The 22,652-nt window shown below is 41.7% G+C and overlaps 1 protein-coding gene across 3 annotated transcripts in view; it reads left to right on the forward strand.

Moving 5' to 3' along the window:
* The first annotated feature begins 1,506 nt into the window (after window positions 1-1,506).
* The window catches only part of LOC110978223 (uncharacterized), a 55,328-nt gene continuing 34,182 nt past the window's right edge, over window positions 1,507-22,652 (forward strand). The window contains exons 1-18 of one of the 3 annotated variants that reach the window (XM_087132721.1): window positions 1,507-1,788; window positions 2,520-2,691; window positions 3,365-3,498; window positions 6,259-6,504; window positions 6,859-7,098; window positions 13,451-13,690; window positions 13,907-14,155; window positions 15,161-15,412; window positions 15,536-15,781; window positions 16,052-16,291; window positions 16,561-16,800; window positions 17,801-18,043; window positions 18,817-19,056; window positions 19,455-19,697; window positions 20,011-20,253; window positions 20,976-21,215; window positions 21,892-22,131; window positions 22,344-22,583. In XM_087132721.1, the coding sequence (XP_086988847.1) occupies window positions 1,725-1,788; window positions 2,520-2,691; window positions 3,365-3,498; window positions 6,259-6,504; window positions 6,859-7,098; window positions 13,451-13,690; window positions 13,907-14,155; window positions 15,161-15,412; window positions 15,536-15,781; window positions 16,052-16,291; window positions 16,561-16,800; window positions 17,801-18,043; window positions 18,817-19,056; window positions 19,455-19,697; window positions 20,011-20,253; window positions 20,976-21,215; window positions 21,892-22,131; window positions 22,344-22,583 (4,012 nt within the window). In that variant the 5' untranslated portion in view covers window positions 1,507-1,724. Of the gene's footprint in view, window positions 1,789-2,519; window positions 2,692-3,364; window positions 3,499-3,542; window positions 4,378-6,258; window positions 6,505-6,858; window positions 7,099-13,450; window positions 13,691-13,906; window positions 14,156-15,160; window positions 15,413-15,535; window positions 15,782-16,051; window positions 16,292-16,560; window positions 16,801-17,800; window positions 18,044-18,816; window positions 19,057-19,454; window positions 19,698-20,010; window positions 20,254-20,975; window positions 21,216-21,891; window positions 22,132-22,343; window positions 22,584-22,652 lie in introns of those variants that run through there. The other 2 variants (XM_022233042.2, XM_087132722.1) reach the window with 2 other exon arrangements.

A 22,652-nucleotide genomic window follows, 5' to 3' on the forward strand; every position in this document is an offset into this window, starting at 1 on the left:
GGAGGGACGACCATTTGGCCACCACGCAGGTGTAGGCCTGCCATAGCATGCGATGACCCCACGACCTCGTCGGCGGCGCCATGGAGGCAGGAATAGACCGCTTCTTCATGGGGAAAGAGAGATTAATGTACCATCACTGTGGCCAATGGCTCCGTTGGTGATTACCCATGCTCTTTCCATCTATGTGTGGCATTTCTTCATGGGCGTGATAGTCGCCAGCGGTTTTGAATTATTGTGCGCATGTTCTGAACAGCGCATGAAATTATTTCGAGGTCAGCCCGGATATTGACCCCCCCATATACATGTAGCGATTGTTTGGCATGTACATGTACATGTACACGTGCAAGGGTTTATCCATTACGAACACAGGCTGAGGGTTCTCCTCGTTTTTTCTGTTTTCTCCGAAAGACACAATCTACATTCAGATATCGTATCTTGGCATGAACAGAAATATAAAAACCTAAAATTTTAAGCTTTTTGTAGTTGAGCTCTGAAGACAAATGACACTGCGTTCGATTTGGATGCTTCCGTATTTATTTGAACAGATAAAATCAGACAAAACATATGGAACAAAAACACTAACGAAAAATGCAACGATTTAGTTGGCTGTGCAAAAAACTTGACTACAGACATAAACTAGAAGTTGTAAAACACGTTGTACCGATGGGATTTAAAATTTGACGACAAAAATGAGAGAGGCTGTTTGCAACCGCGTACTTTGGTCGCGTGCACTTGCTAAGATCGGCCCACGACAAACGTGTCATGTCAAAGACCGAGCAACTTGAGCCACATGATTTCAAGGTTCAAAGGTACTTCTTTAAACGGTTTTAAACAAGAATTTATTATACCCAGTATGAATAATAATTGAGAATTCATTCGGTATCAGGAGCGACTGCAGCTGTCACTTTCATACCCGTTATTTACGGTAACGTGATGCTGCCTCCTGTCGGAGAAGTCCGCATTCTTCATTGGACTTCAAGGCTTTAGTTTGGTAAAACTTACCAAGCAGATGAAATTGTTTTCATTCAGTTTATGATTTCTTTTTTCCTTTTTAAATAATGACGTTTGAATATAGACCTACAAGTGCATCAGTGTGAATAATAATGTTGCAAATAAGTAACTTGTCTTTGGAGGAGAAATTCATCACATTGATACAAAATAAACACCGATTAAGCTGAAGTCACTCAGCTTGATTCTGGATGGAGCGACATCCCTGTCCGACTCCTTGACATTATGCTTTGAATAAGGACGCAGCACACCTACTCCTGAAATCACATATTCAAAAGGTCTTTTGAGCTGAACCCTCTAAGGATGCCTGAAGAACGATAGCAGACCAGAAAGTAGATTGACTGTTAACAGTGCTGTATAGAAATCTGCAGACTACACACTGACGCATGTTGCATACTTGATTAACAAAACTCAATGGTCGTTATGTAAGTGCAGTGGAGGACAAAGGTGACAAGGTGGCGAGAGGGTCCAGAGTTGCGTCCCTCCTTTTTGTTGTCGAGCGGCTCATATCCGGGCACGAATAGGGTACATCTTTAGCAGCCAACGCCCTACCTAGCACGAAGCCCTCGGTAGAGACCAGAAGGAAGTGGGCAGACGTCGGCTGTCCAAGCTGGTCATTTTTCCCGCGCAGCGCCCTTCTTGCTGGACTTTGTGCCTGATGTCTTGGCTCCGATAGTGAACTCAACAACTGGACAGTCCGCTAAAGTGACGCCAAAATGGCAAGTCCATCGGCATGGATCTTATTTACATTGGGAGTATTTGCCTTGTGCTCGTTGGCTGGTAAGACCTGTTTAATTTAACTTCCTGTTGCAGTTTTTCCTGCTAGAAGCAGGAAGCTTACTGTACAATAACTTTCCTTCTTTTGAGGGTCATGCTATTAAATAAAATTGTGGGTTTGCAGCTTCCGAACTTGGTACGAATTTCACAGTGAGAAGAAAACTGTTTCGGATGGGAAAATATTTCGTATCCTGAAGCCACTTTTAGATTATGCTCAGAATATCCTTGGAAACTTTCAAAAATTTATTCAAAATACTAAATGTGCTTGCTAACTGAAGAAGAGTTTTATTGAGAGCATGCTTAATTGTTTAGCGCGATCGCCACTGTACGAAGTCGATCCTGTATGAAATCTTTTACTTCCACAACTTTGTCTTCCAAGCCTGTGAATTTGAAAGAAAATCCAATCGTCTGAAGGCGGAATTATTTATTGGGTCGCAGGCCTACATGAGATCGAGCCACGGAGCAAATCGAGCGATCACTACCAAAATTATCAATTTGTAATCTTATTGGCAATTCGTTGACCTTACTAATGAGAGTACATGTAGTTTGCAAAATAACGTTTCATTGTAAGCGGGGACTAAGAACATTTTATTTTATTTGTAATTTTTTTCAACGCTGTATTAGGCCGGAGAGCCAGGCTTCCTCTGTGCCATGATGTCACTTCACTGTATTCTCTTTTCCTAAATGCAAAAAGAAATATCACATGTCTCCTTATTGTCTCTTTACTTCAACAGTTGCACTTGATACCGTAACTGTGTGGTGTCCTCAGTCAACAGAGGGAGAAACGAACAGCAAGCGACCGATCTCGACCACCACGGTGCTCAATCCAACGAGGCCTGTTGCTTTGGATAACAACAACATGGCAGTACCGGGTGAAAACATCACTTGCAACATTACTTCTGCCGGGTCAGTGTAAAAGCCACGACTTTTTATGTTTCATTTCTGAGGCAAAACAAATGATACGGACAGCAAACCCTCTCTCGGTATATTTGTAGTTTGTTAAAGTGGTCGAACAGTGGGTCGGACACAGACACAATTTCATCTCTTCAGCAGAGAAGCCCAACTCGGCTCGGCAGCGTCCACAGTCATGAGTAATGATATTCCATCGTGGAGATTTTGGCTAGGAGAGAATTTCATACGGATGGCGTTTGACACCCTGCGGTGTGCACAGCGGACCCTACGAGACTGATTTGAAAAATTCCAAGTGAACACATCAATATTTTCACTACTAAATTTGACATTTTAGGACATTTCATTGCTTGCAGATGACAAGTAGATTACTGCTTGCAGGGAAAAAAAAGTGGCTTCGTACATGTAAATCTTTCCAATTCAGACTGCCTTCAGAGTAGGCTTAACAGTAGGCTTGACCTGCGACGGGATGGCTGTTTGAGCATAACGGGAGATAAACCAAAGGGAGTCGGGAATGATCTGGGTTGTTTTGGCTTTAGATCATAACTGAGAAATGACAAATTAAAGAATGGGCAAATAATTATAAAATGAGCACTTCGTATACAGTTGCACGGGATTGTCACCAAAAGGACTATCACATGAGCTATTGTGTTTCTAATTTCCTCAACAGTGGTGTCACCATGGAATTCAATTACGATATGCCCCACCCGATTGAATATGGCCTCAATACAGTCACCTGCACAGCAACGCATCCAGATAACAGCACAGTTACCGACTCTTGCACATTTACCATTAATATTGTGGGTAAGTTTTCAAATAAGAAGACAACTCAAAAAGCGAGATAGTATTCTATTCCCCATTCTTCACTGAGTTTAGGAGAGTCCAGATCTGTTGCATAATCTTGATTACACAAAGGAAAAAAGTGTTGCGTCCCGCCTCCACTTTTTTTTATCACAAGTTATCGCAATACTGGTCAGTCATTGCAGAAATGCCTGACAATCTTGAATCTGGGACTGAGAAAAATTCCAGTTTTGTCAAGAAATGCTGAAAAGGTTTTCTTGACTTCCACAGACTTTTACACAACTGCTGTAACGAACTAACGACGCAAAATTCTTCGCAAAATAGTAATAAATTGTGAAAAAATTAGTACATGTATTATGAATATCATTGAATGAAAATATGGCTTTGAATGGAATGCACTGCAGCAAAACAAACAGAAAAGATAGTACATGTACTTGAAGCCTTGGTAGAGAGCTGTGCGTGTTACTCGAGAGATGTAGAAAAAATGTACACTTGTGCCGAGTTAAGAGGACTTTTAATTAAATCCTGTGCTGTATCGATTTTTTTTTATTTTCACTTGGGATCAGTGCCGGCTTCCGTGAGAGAACAGTGCCAACAAAATGTACATACCCTTTCAGTGTACATGTTTGAAAAAACAGGGAATCGTGGGAGTGGGAAACTAAACCAGTTAAACAGTGAGAGGGCGCTCTACTATGACAATTAGTCTGGTTCCTTATATTCAATAAAGCAAATTGTCTCTTGGTCTGGGATCCAAAGTTTATGAGTAGCACTGTACGTCACATGGCGTGAGCCGCGCACATGGGTTCAGTTCGTCTTGATGTTGTCATAGATTTGGAGGAGTCTGTCTATGATGTCGTCAAGGGACAGTGATGGGAGTTCCTGGTATGAATCCTAATCCTACCTTCATGCTTGAATTTTTGGGGTAACCATGGAGGAGATAATTTTTATTCCTCCACGCGGTAACAGAAATTACATTTAGTCATGAAATGTTGGTGAAGAATTCCGTCAGGCCCTCACAAAAGCCATTAGTTCATGTAGTTTTGTGACTTCAAATATACGGTCAGTCATCAGTCGTAATGTCTAGTAATACTGGCATCCAACCCATGCCCCCTAGTGTATAGCCCGGCCAGGGGTCCAATTTTGCTTAACATTATTACATTTAGCACAAAAATCGTGCTAACTTCAGCAGAAAAGGTTGCAAACGTTAAGCACAATTTCATTGCGGTGGTTCGACATGGAATGCATGGTTGTTATGGTCGTGCTAATTAGTAATGGCCGACTGCATATGCCTAGAGATTTCTAGTGTTATGTCACTGGTTTGCATTGTCTTGGGCTGTGCTTAACAATGTTAATGTACTGCTAGATACGTGGAACCTCTAACAGAAATCGTGTGCTTTACCGAAAAATTGGACCCTGGGCTAGTAAAAGCCTAGTTACATGTATTTACTTACAACCATCCCAGTTTCCTTGACATGATGACTTTATCAACTGCTGCAGCTTTCCTGGGTCATGTACAACTTTGTTAAGCCTGTGGCAGCATTGAAAAATGGGCAATTAAATTTGTAAGAACAGGGCTAGCTGTTTGTTTTTAATTCAAGACTAGGCCTAATTTCTGTTACATGTACATGTACTGCAACCAGTATTGTTGACAATCATTGCATCCCACTTAGTACTCTTGTTCCTTCCCTTGCTCTATTTATTTTTTCTTGCAGTGTACTTTAGCTCCTTTTTTTTCGCATTCTCAATGCAGATTTATGATTGACATTGCTTTCCATGCATGTTCATTTTTCTTTTTAAGCGTACATGTACGTGTATTCCCCGGTTATTGTACATTTCAGGACCTCCTTTCCTATAAGGAAGAATTAGATTTTAGGTTTCAGACTCATTTAACTAGATGAGTGAAATTATTTTGTCAAACTGCAGGGTTAATTTGTAGAAAAAGGGCAGGGTTTTGATTTTTGAGGGAAATTATAGGGTGAAAACAATGACATGGAAACCGTGCATGCATGCATCCACTAAAAATAAACATGGCGCTAATGTCAAAAGGTGCTTGGTGGAGTGTCGCTGATTGGTAACTGAAAAGTTTCATAGGAAAGCTGATCTCTGATTGGTCGAAATGGGGATGTTAGGGAGTAAGAGTGTGGAAGAGAACAGCCAAAGGTCACGCAGTCTGCCATGTGCATGTGTGTCAACTTGACCTTGCATTTACTTTGACAGACATAGGCAAAAAAGTCCCATTTTTTGGTCTGATTTACTCATCCAAATTTAACCCAAATACGCGTTGGTCATGACATTTGAGAGACATTGGCTGAGTAATACTCTCTTTAAGGGCCGACCTATAGTTGTAAAAGTAACTAAAAACAGGGAGTCCTGAAGTTTGACATGTCTCAACAGTGCAGCCCATCGGGTAAGTCGCGGACAAAATTGGGGCAGTTGGCAAAATTGGACTGAACATTTGAGTGGAACGTTGTATGGTCCCAGTCTCAGTACTTTCAAGCCAAAGAAATCTGTATTATTATTTAGAGGGCCTGTTACTGCTAAAGAATGTCCTTAGCCTAGAACACATTGGAAAGCATAATATTGAATGTTGAAAATTTAGAATCGGTCCATGTACGCATATCTAGGCCTTGAAGCTTACTTTTTCTCTGTAAAGATCCCTTATGCATGCTTGGAAGGAGTATCTGTAGAGCTTGCCGTGAAGTGCATTTGGTGTTTAGATGCTGTGGTGTTTAATGTCTACTTGCACTGGTTATTTCTCATCAGATAATGAGAGCCCGACGTTTTCCACTGCGTGTCCAACTGAGATTTCTACTGCCACAGATAACGGAAGCAGCACCGCCAACGTGACTTGGCCAGCTGTTGTGGCCAGAGATAACGTTGGAGTGGTGTCGTTGACATCTACCCACAGTCCCCCATTTGAGTTTCCAGTGGGAAATACCACTGTGGAATACATTGCTCTGGATGCTGATGGCAACAATGTAACATGTTCTTTTATTGTGTCCGTGTCAGGTAAGCATTTATATCAACTCACTGGGAATTTTCCACTACCTAATTTGACAAGTGCTTCTAAGTAGGCTGAGTATTAACAAAATATTTTCTTGTCAGACTTTTTTTGAGTGAACTAGGCAACATTTTTTTCCTGCCAAAGCAGATTTTTTGAAGATGACGGACAAATTAGTCTTGCTAATATCTTTGCGTCATAAGTCGAGGAGCACCACATCTGACAGCTTTGGAAATGCACCGATACATATGTGTTTTCCTGTATTCAGAAAACCTCTTCGTCCAATGTTCGCTTTAGGTATGCAGCATGGATTACATTTTATGTGAGTCTATAGACATAAATTTTTTCCCTTCTTTACACAGACATGGAAAGCCCTGTGGTGGTTCTTTGTCCCAACGATACAATCACTGGAACAGATCCTGGTGTGGACTATGCTAACGTCACATGGACAGAGCCTGTCTTTTCCGACAATGTTAACTACACAACTACAGCTTCACACATGAGAGGCGACAGGTTTGAAATTGGGAACACCACTGTCGTGTACAATGCGACAGATGAGGCCGGCAATTCTGTACAATGCTCATTTGTTATCACAGTGGAAGGTAAATTGTTCTATTCCCTAGGTGTTGGAATTTTTCAAACAAGTTCTAATTCTGTGGGAAACTAATACTTTGGACTTATAACCCTCAAAATTAGTTACATTTGTCTTGACCCCCACCCCAAAGAGTAAGCGTGGACCATCTGAATTGCTTACTCCTTAGAGCGGAACCAAAGCAAAAGTGGACATTGAATAAAACAAACCAGTTTTCACCTTTATTACAAATACTTCATGGCTTACCGTGAACAAAAAATGTAAGCAACAATATAAGCAAAAAGATTAGCTGTTGGAACCATTATATGCTTGGGGTAAGAAGCTACCCAAACTTAATTTAGCGAAATAGTTCTGTTCTTGGTTGAGTTAAGTGATGCTCTTGGTGACCTTCCAAGACAACTCTAGATTATGATTTACATCAGGAAAAGGAAGAAAAGGGTAGGGCTCTTGTAATACGTTCTCCCATGAGCTTGTCAACACGGCCCAGCATCGTGTTTGATGAGCTCACTGACTTTCGACCTCCTCCAGAAATGGCTTCAGGATCTGGAGAATTAGATCCAAGGCCCATGTCCAACAAAGTGTCCAAACCGGACCAGGCAACACAAATATGATGCAAAAAGAAAAAATTCCAAGCTTCTGTCTACTTCACAGACAACATCAGACCTCTATAGGAGGATGGATCCCTGGTCTCAGTCCCCGGGCCCCAGCACGTGCCAAGGGGTTAGCTCCCCAACAGCAGACACTGGGCACAATCATCAAGCGCACAGTCCTTTCTGTGCCCTACCAGAAATTCATCCACCCATGTTATACTAGGGCAGACATTCCACACACGCCTTTCACGTGCTCAGTCACTTGTTGAATGTTGATACAAGAGAATAATTTGCATAAGACTTCTCACCCCTGTTCAGTCAAACTGCTTTTTTGGTTTGGGACAGCTAACCCGGGTTTGTTGCTTAATACTGCTTTTAGTCCATCACGCGATCTCTGACATGCCTCTGACTGAATAAATTTTGTGGTTTTCTGCAACAAATTGATCAGTGGAGCCACAACATCACTAAAGTTTGTAACAAACTTTTGACAGAACCCAACCATGCCAATAATTCTACTTAATAACTTCCGTTTGTAGGAATGGGTGAATCTGTCATGGCCTTAAACCTTTACTTCGCTTGGGTGAACTTTAACCTGCCATTCAACATGCCCCAAATGTGTGACTTTGGCTGTGGAAGCCTTGCTCTTTCTTAGGTTTATCACTTAAAGTCTGCTCTACTGAGCGCGTCATTCTATAATTCTATATGCCTGACACGATGTACAATCCTATCATCTATACAGGCGACTCAATTATCAAGTCCTTTCATGACATTTATAAGTCTTTGTAGAGTTGCTGGGGCATTCTTCCTACCAAAGGGTATCAAGCAGATATTTCTCTTTAATCTGCTAATCTCCCTTAAGTAAATCTATTTTATTGACACACAAAACACCGAGTATACAATGTTATGTAAGTTGGGCAGGGCAAAAATCCAAAATTAATTAACATCTCCCTGATGATGCAGATCCATCCTTGGAAATGAAATAGTTTTCCTATCTTATTGATACAATCTTAGAATAGGGAATAGGATAGGAAACAGTTTGGTAATGGCATTCACCTTACGATAATACAGAACCTCTGTGATCCATTATTATTACTTGTCCTTCTACTTGGAGTGTGCACCGTATCATGGACATCATTCGGCCTTTTATCAATCTGATAAGGGCCACTAAATCTTGAAGGTACAGGCAATGACACCAAAACGTCATCTCCAGGTTGAAACCTCTCATCAAACTGCATCTTCTTTGCTTTTTGTGATGTCTTGAGATTTGAGCCTGACATTTCACAAACCTTCACAAGTCTTTCCGTAAAGGCACACACACAGTCTGAGTACTTTTCTCATTCTCACCTAGGAATCTCTCTCTAATGAGCTTAAGCAGACCTCCAACTTCATGGCCGTAAATTAAATCAAAGTAATTACATGTAAATCCTGTCAACTCATAAGGTGTGTCCCTGGTGATTAATAAGACCAAAGAAATACATATACATGTACCTTTATCCCAATCTTCTGGATATTCTTCATTGTAGGCTCGAAGTATAGTTTTCAATGTCTGATGGTGTTGCTCCAATGCACCCTGCAACTTAGGGTGATGGGCACCTGATGTAACCTACCTAATTCTGAATTCCTTCATGACCTGTTGAAATATTCCAGACATAAAATTTGAACCTTGGTCAGACTGACTCTCTTTATATAGTCTGTACCTCGTGAAAAACTGCACCAAGGCATCAGCCATTTTGACAGTAATTCTCTTCAGAGGAACGGCCTCTGGAAATCATGTGGTCATACCCATGATGTCAAGAGGTAATTGTGCCCTGTTTTCATTCCTGGTACATGTACATGTCATGGGCCCACACAATCTACAAGCACTCTTGGAAATAGTTCATCACATACTGGCGTGGGTGTCAGAGGAGCTGGCTTAATAACTTCTTGTGACTTCCCTCTCAGTTGACAAATATTACATCTTACGTTAATTTAGCCAGTAAAAATGTTGCCAAATTTTCGCACAGGTTTTTCTGATACCTACATGTAGGTGTCTTGACAAGGGGACTAAATGAGCTAGTCTTAAGAGTTTTCTTCACAATAACTACGAGTTAACTACAATCTGATGTGCCACCCTCTATTCTTCACCTGCTGGACTATCTGACTGTCTCCTCTTTCTCAGTAGAACACCTGCCTCAATATAGAAGCATTCTGGAACAGTTTCGGTTACATTAGAGCTCAAAGTAGTCTATATCAAACTGCTTAGCTTAGGATCGGACTATTCTTCCTTTAATCAATTCTAGTAATCCTTGGTGATTTGGAACTATGTTTGTCCAACTCATCCAGGTGACCCATAAATTTTGCGGCTAACGTAACATCCGTATCGTTTGACTGACCTGACTTTCTTACGTCTTGGACAGGGAATTTGATCTAGTTACGACACAGGCAGGGAATATCACAGGGTAATCCTCCTGTAAACTCTGTTTCCGCTTTCATTTCTAGCTTGTCACATGAGGGTGAAGCACAGGTCATAAACAAGAAACTCCTACACCTATGCCCATAACAACATTGCCATTAAGTAACTTCGGACTCTCTGAGAGTCACCTTTAAGGTACCGGCACTAAACCTCCCCTCAGTACCCCGAATTAAAGCAGAGACATTTTCTGAACTGTAAGAGGACAATTGAACAATGTCTACAAGCATTCAAGATTGAGCAGCTCCTGGGTCTCTTAAAGTAACTAACTACATGTACATGTACACATGTGGGCTGTTTCTTCCCATCACCTGTTACTGGTGAATCTTTGCCTTTTGACAAGAAGCCCTCATATACTTTTGACCTTTCACCTACAACCTCATTTTTTTCCTTATCTCTAGTCATCGCAGTTCTCTTGTCACATGAAGTTACCTGCTTTTTAACGAAAGCAACAGGCTTTGGAGATTTATCTATCCTGTCTGACATCTTTCTTCAGTGTCCAACACTGAGCTTTCATGTGACCCTTTTCGCGGCAATAATTACAAATTACCTTTTACATGTTTATTTTGTGCTTTCCTAGTGGTCATTACCTGTTTGTCATCTTTTCTGACTGCATCTTGAGAATTCTATCATTCTTCTGGTGGTACCGTTTCTTTTAAATCCAAGTCTTATTCTGAACCCACAGAGGTTTGTTTAATTTTTGAGAATCTCCTACCTATCTGCCATTTCTGTGGCTTCTCAGGCGTTAGTTACTTTGTGCTTATCAAGGTGGGTCTTGATTTCCATCATAGTGCTGATCTTAAATTCCACTGGCAACACTGCCTTCTAGAGATTTTCAAACTTTTTTCAAGTTTCAATGAGCTAAGATTACATGTATCTCTTACTCCCTGGCAAATTCTACAGGTGTACTTAACCTCCTGAGCTTTTCCTACAAAAATACTTTGCAGTAACAATGTCCAATACTCTTTTGTCTACTTTAATTGATTGGCTATTTTTCATACGAAACAAAGTACATGCAGGTTTCCCACATCCTTTTCGTTTAACTTGCGAACCAAGTCAAATGAGTTAACGCTCTGGTATCGTGGCTATTCCTCTCCAGAGTCTTAATATTAATTTCTAACAAATGTTGATGTTTCAATTCTGTCTTCCTTATTTCAAACTCTTGTTCTTCTTGTAATTGACGTTCAGCGAATTCTAACTTTAATCTTTTTCTAACTCGATCTTGGCATGCTCTAGCCATTTATAACTAGAAATAGAGCCTAATGGTTCTAACTACAAATGACTAGCAATGACCTCTACTCATTCAGCCTTCCTTATACATGTATTAAACCCACATGTAAATGATCAGCTATACATGTGTGGCCCTAACTTCAGCCTTCTTGAGCACGTTCTAACTTGTGTAGTGATAGATCTTCTGCCTCTAATCATGCCTGAACAGCAAAAGAAGTAGCCATGACAGAATCCTGAGTCACTTAAACTATCCACAAAAACAAATACACTAATCAGATATACATGTATACAAATGAAAACTCATTTCGTCAATTTAGTGTTTCTTGTCCGTTCCATTTGAGCCCCTAATTCTTCATGATCCCCACCCCAAAGAGTAAGCCCAACCCTTTGAATGGCTTACGTTTTAGAGGGGAACTGAAACAAAACTGGATATGAAGCAAACCAGTTTTCACTCTTGTTATAAATGCATGTATTTTATGGCTTGTATTGAACAAAATTGTAAGCAACAATAAACAAAAAAATGACCAGCTAGATCCATTTTATGTTTGTGATGGGGCAAGTACTAACCAAAACTTAAACAAAATGTTCTGAGTTCTTTTCTTGGTCGGGTCGAGTGACACTCTTGGTGTTTTAGACCTTCCAAGATGACTCTCAGTCATGATGTACATCAGGAAAAGGAAGAAAAGGGCAGGGCTCCTTCAACCCTTCCTCATTTACTTTGGACCCCCTCCAGAAAGGACTTTAAGATCCGATCTTAAGAGACAGATCCAAGGTCCAGAAGTCCAACAGAGTTTCCGAAATGGACCGTGCAGCACGAATGCGGTGCAAAAAGCAAAAATTCCAAGCTTCCACCTACTTCACAGACAATATAAGACCTCAATAGGACAAGGAACCCTGGTTTTGGCCCCTTGGGACGTGCGAAGGGGGTAGCTCCCAAACAGCTTGCACTGGGCACAATCATCAAGCGCACAGTCCTTTCTGTGCCCCACCCAAAATTCATCCACCCATTTTATACTGGGATGGACATTCCAGACACTCCTTTCGTGTGTCAAAGACTCATGCTGCTCCAAAATTGAATGCCGATTTAAAAAAATAATTTGTGTCAGACTGCTCTCCCCTCGCTTTGGTTTGAAGTTAAATTTTCCTGTAATTTTTTTTTCAAAATTATAACTTAAAAAATGATAAAGAAACACATCAAATTCTAACTTTTTTACTCTGTTCATACATAACTAGTTAAATTCAGAAAGCAGTGACCACAGGAGAATGCTGGTCAAGATGTACATTTGTTTCATGCACATGTAGCTAGAATGCTTGTGCATGGCATGTCGGCCAGGTCTGGGGCAGGGAGGGGGCAAGTGGGGTCATTCCCCCCCCTCCAAATAAGAAACATTATAGTCAAACTTTGAAGACTGCTAATACAAGATTCTGCTTAAGGAAATTTTGATGTCCCAATCTTTTGTTTTTCATTGTTTTCATTCCTGATAATTCAAGGTTCCTGTTATAACAAGGTATTTTGCCAAGTCCGAAGGCCTGTCATTAACAAGGTTTGATCATACCGGTATTTATAAAAATAATTAGAGAACGTCAAATTTGTTGGTCCTTGTAATTTCTCTTCCAACAAAATGCTTGTAAAAGGCCCCAAAATGTAACCTTGTCCATCACAAATGCATGATAAAAAAGTCTCAATCTTTGTCCTCCCCCCCAAAAAAGTCTAACCCTCTCCAAAAAATTTATTCTGGACTGATCCTTGAAAACTAGCGTCAAGGTTTCAGCTGGGTGTATTATATTAGCTGCAAAAATAGTAGATAACGTGTCTGATTGACCAATGGGAATGTGGCTCTTGATCATAAATACATGTAGGTATAATGCTCCATCTAGAAGTCATGGCTAAGCCATCAAGAATGCATACGTCTGTAGGAACTGGCTGCAGTCACTTAAACCAGTAGCTGGTTCGTGTTCTGGCTTTGGCTAGGACATCTAATAGCATATGGATTGAATGTCGTGAAAGAAATTCTGTGCACATGCCTCGAGTAATTTCCATCTTAACCAAAGTCTTTTTTATACTGAATCTATTGCTTCTTTGATTTCAACAGACAGAGAGCCTCCGACGTTTTCTAATTGTCAACCCCAAATTCTGGCCCCTACTGAGGGAAACAACACTTTTGGGTTTGTTACATGGGACCTTCAAATCCAAGACAATGTTGGAGTCAGTTCGATTGTGAACAGTTCGGAGCCAGGTAGCATGTTTATGTTCGGAAACAATACTGTCAATGTGACGGCAGTAGACGTATATGGAAATGAAGCCACCTGCAACTTTACGGTGACTGTTTATGGTGAGTTGGCTGGATGAGAATTTGCTAGCTTACATTTTGTTTTATACAAAATCCAATGCAGATGAAAAAATGCTGCATTTTCACAGGTGGGCGGGATCTCTTTCATTGCACAACTGTGTCCGTGAGAAATCAGCAACTTGGATGTTGAAGTCTTTCTTTTTCTCTGCCAGAGACACTAACATGACTAATCCAAGTTGTCTTGTTTCCACTGAACAGATGCTTCTCCACCGATGATCATCAACTGCCCTCAAAGCATTATGAACGAGACGTCCGAGGCTCTCTTGAGCATCTCTTGGATTCCCCCTAATGCCACTGATAACATAGATCCTACCAATGCCATATCAGTGTCATCAACCTACAGCCCAGGAGATAACTTCACAGTTGCCCAGGTCACCGTGGTGGTGTATACATTCACAGATACCGCCAACAATTCAGACACCTGTTCCTTCAAGGTGACTGTGATTGGTGAGTGGGTGTTGATCATGTGAGGGATTGTTGGTGTTTTCCTACCCAGCAGAGGTAGAGAAAGAGAAAACCGATGGCTTTGTTGTATTGTCAGATGGCAGGCGATTTTGACTGTGCACCGTTTTCCAGAGAATCACTATATGATGTTAAATGTGCTGACGGCAGTGGGCAAAACTAGCGGTAGTTTAATGATTCAGTCTACCATTTGTTGTTTTTGCATTATGTTCCTTTGAGGCAACAAAATCACCTAAAATCTAATGTGTGGCGCCTGTGACTCAATAAAGTTTCAGTTCAGTGAATGCTGCCCATTCTGAGACGAACAACATTGGAAGATTTTGATTTCAGATCAAAAGTTGCTGAGTCATGTTTTGAGTTGTACCTGAATTCAGCACCTAGGATGTCTTCACTAAAGGATGTGCTTTTAATTAACAAATGCATGTGAGCGTCGTGTCAGTGCTTTTGCCCACTTTTGGCAGTTTTCCAAAAATTCATAATCGATGCATCTTTGGAAATGGCCTTCTTTCATTGTTTACTTTCAGCTTGCCAAAAAGAATGAATTCACTGGAAGTGTTGTCCTATAACCATCTCTAAACCACTTTTTGGACAACTGCAGTTGATGGACTGTGTTGTTAACCAGTTAATGTCAGGTTTTCTGAAACGAGTGTGTATGTCCACCATGGACAGATAAGGAAAATTGTATGTGTTTACCCGTCATCTGGCGGCAAGTGGTCAAGCTGAAATAAGAAACTCTCTGAAGGACATTCATATCATGCAGTTTTACTCCATAGTGGAAATATGAGAGACATTCCTACCCTCACTGGGGCTAGGTCAGTCTCGTCTCCCATTCTCTGTCCCACCCTAATCCCTTGCCTTGACCTCTCACCTATCACATCCACTCAGTCCTTTCAGAGGAGTGATCCATTTTTTTTTGGAAATGGAAGCTAATTAAGTGTGTTATTTCTTGATTTTTGTCAATGAATGGTCTTTAATGACTTGATTCTGCAGATGTTGGGAACCCTGTGTTTATCACATGCCCCACAACACTGGAATATGTGCTTGCTGGAGGCCAGAGCAGTCAACTTGTCAGCATTTCTGAGCCGTTGGTCCAGGACAACTCCATGGAAATGATCACGCCCGTTCTCAATGGAGTATCCAATCCTACAACTTTAAGCTACGGCGAATATGAGGTCAATTACACTGCAGCGGATGCAGCAGGAAACATGGCTGCACCCTGTGTATTTACAATCTCGATCAAGGGTAGGTGATTGCATTTCAGTTTATTCCTGTCAAGGACAGACAAACATCAGAGTTGGTGATCAGTAAAGTCCCCGCTCGCAGCATCTCAGATGTCATAATTGGTCATTTTTCTGTTCTTATCAGACGAAGAGGCTCCAGAGTTGATGAACTGCCCATCATCTGTCATGAGTCTGCTCACAGACCCAGGACTCAACACAACCAACTTCAACTGGACAGAGCCCACAGCAACAGATAACGTCAGAGTCGTCTCGCTCAATGCAAGTGAAACAAACCCAGTGCTACTCCCAATTGGAAATAATACAATCACCATCGTGGCCATGGACCCTGCTGGCAACTCTGACATGTGTGAATTCTACGTCCTTGTCCAGGGTATGTAACAGCATCCTGCATTTTTACGTCTGTTACTGTATTCACAATCTTTATATTTTTGTGAAATGGTAAAATTTGGGACCTGGTAACTATACCGTAACAGACATTAGTCTCTTTTTTATGGTACCAGATTTTAAAGGTTTGAGGTCAAAATTCTCATTGTCATAGCATCACATGCAAAGTGTACGTTTGGCAAAGTACTACCTTAAATTGCCGATCATGCACACTGAGGTTGAGCGTAGATTAATTTTTTGGGTGTGTGTTTTACAGACTTGGAACCTCCGACGGTGGACGTCTGCCCGTCTGATATTGTGGTGGGAACTGACCCAGGGGTTGCCACTGCCAACGTCACATTCTCCCCTGAATTTAGTGACAATGATGAAATTGCCACAATTGTAGGAACCAACTCCTCAGGCTCGCCTTTCCCTGTCGGGAATTCAACCGTTGTGTTTGTAGCCACAGACAGGTCTGGCAACGAGGCAAACTGCACCTTCTTTGTGATTGTTCAAGGTAAGTTGGAGATAATAAAGGATAAATGCAGTGCTCGGAATTGATTTTTGCATGTTTAAGGTGTACAGTTGTGTTTTGTTTATCAAAGCTAGCTTTAAAAAGTTTGTCAGTGTCCCAGCTGGCCACCAGTGAATTTTAGCCCAATAAGGGCTTGTTTCTTGAGCTTTTTTGTAGAAGTGCTGAGTATAATGTCACCATTCATGTGTGAGCTGATGATTTTGTTACGTATCACCGTTATTATGCCGAGTTCCTCTAACCCTCCTTTTCAGATGATGAAGCACCGGTAATTTCCAACTGTCTGAACATCACAAATAGCACAGACCCAGGCCAGAATTACAAGAACATCACATGGCCACAGCTCACCTACACTGACAATGTGGCCATTGTCAATGTCACAGCCAGCCACAGTCAGGGTGACAGCTTTACCGTCGGCGACACTCCAGTCACAATTACTGTCAGTGACGAGGCCCAGAATGTCACTGAATGCACTTTTGTCGTCACCATTGTAGGTGAGTGAACAACCTGGTGCACTCTTCAAGAGGGAAATCATCATCAGACATACTTTCGTTTCTTATCAAACCCTCTTCCCTTCATCGTGGCATTTTCTGGAGTGTTCTCTTCCAGGATTTTATTGTAGGTTGGAGAAATCCACCACAAAGGCAGTTTTGAAATTAAGGAGTAGAGAGGTTATGTGGCTATGATCATGATTGGCCGACAGTGTTGACAACCTGAATAGATGATTGAGCTACTGCTGCATGTGCCTGCTGGCCCCAAGGCTCCAGCTTAATCGTTTATAACAAAAAATTGATATTTTTTTATTCTGAAAACAAGTGAAGAAATTTTCATCAAAACATTTGGCCACAGATTGAATTCATAGTTTTATCACGAGTATGATTGCGTATAGTGAACGAGCTTATGCATGCACCAACTGCAAATCCTAATCTTAATCCACAATTCACATGCAGTTGTGAGGAATAGCCGCAGCCACTACCATAGACTTTTAATTTCAAGCTGCAGCCAAGTAATTCAGACATGGGTGTACTTGGCACGATCATGCCTCGGTCAAAAACCTGTGCCTGCGGCATGCAAATGGGACCGAAGTGCATAGTGAGTCAAGTCACGGTCACATCCCGGAACGTAGCATGTCTCCATTGCTACCGCATGTCTGGCTGCTGTTACAGGCTCAGCTGATGCGACTCGACATTATCATTAAGCAAAGAAAATAAGCAAGCGATACGAACAAAATGAAAAACTCCTCATATTTACCCTGTCTATGTTAATGGTGTTAATCTCGTAAGCTGTGTTGGGGACATTTTAAGTGTAGTGGAGAAAGTCGCAATGTGGTAAGGTGAGCCCAATTTCACTGCAAGCGTGGTGGGCCTGCCACAAGTTGGTAAACCTTTGGCCACTTGTTGACAGTCAGATAGCTCTCTGTGTAGGCTTGAATTGAATGCTTACTGTCATCAGTGGTTTTTTAGGATTATTTGAAATGGCTTTTTTGGACGGCAGATGAGGAACCGCCCAGTTTGAGCCCTTGCCCCGCAGTCATCTTCAACAGCACGGAAGAAAGAAAGAATTCATCTGTTGTTTTCTGGCAAGAACCAGTGATCACGGACAATGTTGGAGTCGTCAGTAACATGAGCTCACATAGACCAGGGGATCCATTTCTAGTGGGGAACACCACTGTCAATTATACGGCCAGCGATGATGCAGGAAATATGAACAGCTGTGCATTTGTTGTCGTCATAACAGGTGAGCTTGCTTTGTAAGGCTTGAATGCCTCACCAATAAGCCAGAAATTCACATTAAACTTGCCTTAATGGTCACAGTAGTAAATGTATATTTGAAATGGATGATGAGGTTGAAAATTAAAGGCTTAGGGCTTCACAGTTGTCATTTTTTTCTATAACTTGATCAAGGTGGCGAAATTGTCAATTTTTGCATAATTTCTCTAGTAAAGACCTTACAAACTCCCTTCCATCTGTTGTGTCATTATAGTACATTATGTAGAATAATAATTTCAAGATGTACTTTGTGTGGGGAAGATGTTAATTTTTTTAATGACAGGTCTGCCCTTACCCAATGGCAAAATCTGTAATTAAATATTTAACATTTCCCTGATGCAAAGTACATCTTTAAATAGTTTGTGGTACCCACTGCTACACCTGACCCGGACCGGCCAGCCGATCCCTTCAAGCTCGGTGGTCGAGTAGTAAAGATGTCTGCACTGGTATTAGGTTGTGGGTTTGAGTCCCACCCGAGTACGCTTGTGAATTTTTTCACATGCTCTCGGACACGCACCGAGTATACTGTGTAAAAAAATATTATGTCCGTTAAGGGCAAAACCTGTAATTAAGAATCAAGGATCAGAATTCATCGCAACATTAATTTCATCAAAGTTGTAATTCAGTTTTCCATCAGAGATAAAGTGCTGCAGAAGAGAAGTGTGGAAAACTGACTCTTTGCAATAATGCCCATTGATTCATGATGTTTTAACATTTGATAATGATTTGGTTGGAATTTAGATAATGAGTCACCGGAGTTACAGTGTCCGACTTTCATATTCAACTCCACTGATGCCAATCAGAATTCGTCAGTTGTCTTCTGGCAAGAACCGGTGTTCACGGACAACGTCGGTGTTGTCAGCAACGAAAGCACCCACAGCCCTGGCGACGTGTTTCCTTTGGGCAACAGCACTGTGACTTACACAGTCAGTGATGAGGCTGGCAATACGGCCAACTGTTCATTCATTGTCAGTGTTGAAGGTGAGTCTTGAGCCCTGTTATCGTGGGATTTGTTTTTAGCTGTTGGCTCATCCACTTCAGCACTGACTGTGTAATTGATGGGTTTCCTTATACAGAGTGGAAAGAATGTGCAGTTCAATCTATGTTTTGACAATAGTGCTGTGCCTGTCTTTAACCCCTTCACGCCAGAATTCTTTTGACCGCAACTGCTGGGCTGCGGTGTGCCCAGTATGCAAAGCCCTGTCTAGCAGCAGGCCCGCATTGAAACCGCAGGTGCATGATGAATAGAATGTATGTGTGGTATGCACTAATCCTCACACAGAGCCACGGCATATGGTGTTTAACGGCGTTAAGAGGTTAATGAGCCATCATTTGTCACCCCATTTTCTGAGATTTTGTCTACGTCTAAATTTGTGCAGACGATGAAGCTCCGATGTTTTCGTCCTGTCCCAGCGGAGTGGTCAGCACCACTGCGTTCCGTCAGAATTCAAGTGTCGTCTTCTGGCCAGAGCCAATGTTTTCTGACAATGTTGGAGTCATAAGCAACAGTAGCAATTACAGCCCGGGTGATGTCTTTGACTTTGGCAACACCACTGTTACTTACACCGTCACCGATGGTGCTGGGAACTCAAATAATTGTTCGTTTATTGTCACTGTTCTTGGTAAGTTGACCCTAAAGTCATCATTTGAATTTATTATACTGTGTTTTCTGATTAAATTGAATTTAATAAAATGGTTTCTAGGTAAGCAATATTGTATCGCTGAGAGAGGTTAACGGAACCAGAAATAATGGTTTCAGGGATGAATGGAGATGAGTGGAGGAGTAATTTATGAGATACATTTTAGAATAAGAAGTTGGAGAGTTTTGGATATCCTCATATCTGTCGGTAGTTGAAGCGTAATACCCTTTAAACTTTGCCATTTCTTTAAATGTCGATGTCCTGCCAAGTCCATCCTTTATCTTTTTGTTTCTAGATGATGAACAGCCGACTGTGTCCGGGTGCCCAAATAGCTCAGTCGTTCCCACTGATCCTAGCCAGGACATGGCTGTCGTAACTTGGCAAGAACCTGTGTTTGCTGACAACGTTGGAGTTGCTAGTAACACGAGCACTCACCGTCCCGGTGATGAGTTTGGCGTGATGGAGACAGTCGTCAATTACACGGCGAGCGACAGCTCTGGAAACACATACACTTGTTCCTTCACCATCACCGTTTATGGTAAAATTTTGCAGATGTCATAATACTCTTTCTCTTGTGCCCTCCTTACACCATTCTATCTCAATGTCAAGAACTGTGCCCTCTTTTTCATATTTTGATTAAGCCATGAAACAAACTTGGTCCATCATGTAAATTCTTAAATGTGTGGCAACATCCGGGAACGCTTTCTGACCAACAGCTTTTTCAAGATTCTCAGCTATTCAACATTGAATGTAATTGAGGTGCTTGAAAACATGGGTTTGATCTGCAATACATGTATATGGTTTTCTGTTTTCATATTTGGCAAATCGTAGTTAATTACAGCTTTTCAAACTTAAGCTTTTGTGATTTGAGGTTTTTCATATTTTGAGATTTTTTTGTTCTAGATTTGTCTCATGCACAGTGGTTATACTTTTTATTTTCAACAACCAAGTGTTGTGTTGTGACGGCACCGTTTGTCAGCAGCTGCTCGATATTTCAGGGATTTTATGCGTACATCAAGCTTTTGATGTGGTATATTGTTGAAGCCTGTCAGTGTAAATGTCCCCATCGACTGCAACTTTGTTGCAAATAGTTGACCGGGAAGACCTTGAAAATCTCTTGGAAGATAGAGACAAAAAAGTTGATGATGCCGTATGTTTTGAAGATTAGAAATTTAGTCATCCACAACCTTCAGTTTGAGCACAGGAGAGGTGTGTGGTAATTTGAAGATGAAAATTTTCATTTGCAAAATTTTTTTTCAGATGATGAGCCTCCCATGTTCCCTCGATGTATGGATGTCACAATTTCAACTGATCCTGGCCAGAACGTGTCTAGTCAGGTGTGGAATTTCCCTGAGGCTACAGACAATGTCGGCATTACAATGAACCAGTCAAGCCACCAGCCTGGGCAAGTCTTCCCCCTTGGGATGACCCCTGTGACGTACACAGTGTTTGATGCTGCAGGCCTCAATGCAACCTGCAGTTTTGATGTCGTCGTTGAAGGTGAGACAAGAGTTGCATAACAGCTGGTAACTTGGAATGCAACTCGAGGCTTTTCAAGGCTTTAGAGGGTTTTTAGGCTGCATCTGCATCTGTTGTCCAAAGCTAGGTCTAGGTCCATGCCTTTACTCCACTGGATATGCACGGAGACGTGCAGATTAAAGGCAAGCACTGGATGCCTACTTTGGACAGTCAGGCAGTCCAAAATTCATTTCACTGCCCCTGCCATACTTCATACATAGGCTAGTCACCAATAGTGGCTGGTACTCTGACCTGCGGTCAAATTCAGTCAATAGACAAAAGCAGGTGACTGGTAGACGAGGCTGGCTTTTCGGTCATTAACCCTCAAGGCGCATGGGGTGTCAAGTAACATCAACAACTGAAGCTGGTCAGTGCTGCTTGGTTTTAGGCAAGTGACCCCAAACTGTCCAAGCGGTCACATGAGTGATTTGGATCAGTGCTCACTGGGCGTTCAGCTTTGCATTCCAATCAGAGAGGAGTATGACGAAAGTTTGTTCGCAGCTCTTCAGCAATTTTTTTTGTAGGGTACCATAATTGTCATCTTGGATGGTAACTGCTCTAAGAGGTGGTACCTGTGTCAAAAGCAAGCATAGCCCAAATGGGTAGGTAACTTACAGAATTTTTGAAGGGTAAGCGCTCTGGATATTTTCTCATGCAGATAACGAGATGCCGAACATCACATATTGTCCTATCGATGTCACGCTGAACACAACTGGTCAACGACCTGTGGCTGTCTATGTGCTTCCTGAGGCTGAATGTGGGGACAATGCAGGACCCGTCACCATAACATATTCCACCTTTGACAATGAATTCCCAATTGATGCCACGGAAGTCACCATAGCTTGCTTTGACGAGGCATCAAACAGTGACATCTGCACTGTCACGGTCACCGTGCTAGGTAAGGATTTTCAGATGGGAACACTTTGGATATGTAAGAATGTGATCAACATGCGTTTTGAATTTGTTTCTGTGCCATCTTAGGATATTGTGATGCAGACTAGATGTGTATAAATCCTTTTGATGAACTGTTCATAGGAAATACATGCATTTCTAGAATCCCTTTTCCATTGTTTGTCAGTTGAGGAATCCTTTCTCTCTCAATCTTGCCAGACTTTTTACCACCACGACTTCTCATGTGCCCCGATGACATGTACGCTTTTGCCGACCGTGGTACGAACGTCACAGTCAACTGGACCCAGCCAGTGGCTGAAGATAACTCTGGCTCTGCGACGGTCTCATCCAATTATAATACTGGTGACGAGTTCATGAATGGTACTTACATTGTCAAGTATACGGCAACAGACAGATCAGGGAATATGGACAGCTGTAATTTCACTTTGACTGTCTATGGTAAGTTACACCTGTGTCTATCAAATTAAACTGTACTTATGATTCAGGATTTAGGGAATGGAAAGTATA

This window comes from Acanthaster planci, linkage group LG02 (assembly GCF_054643075.1).
Source record: "Acanthaster planci isolate LZ-2023a linkage group LG02, COTS_SCS, whole genome shotgun sequence".
In the NCBI taxonomy this organism is placed as follows: domain Eukaryota; kingdom Metazoa; phylum Echinodermata; class Asteroidea; order Valvatida; family Acanthasteridae; genus Acanthaster; species Acanthaster planci.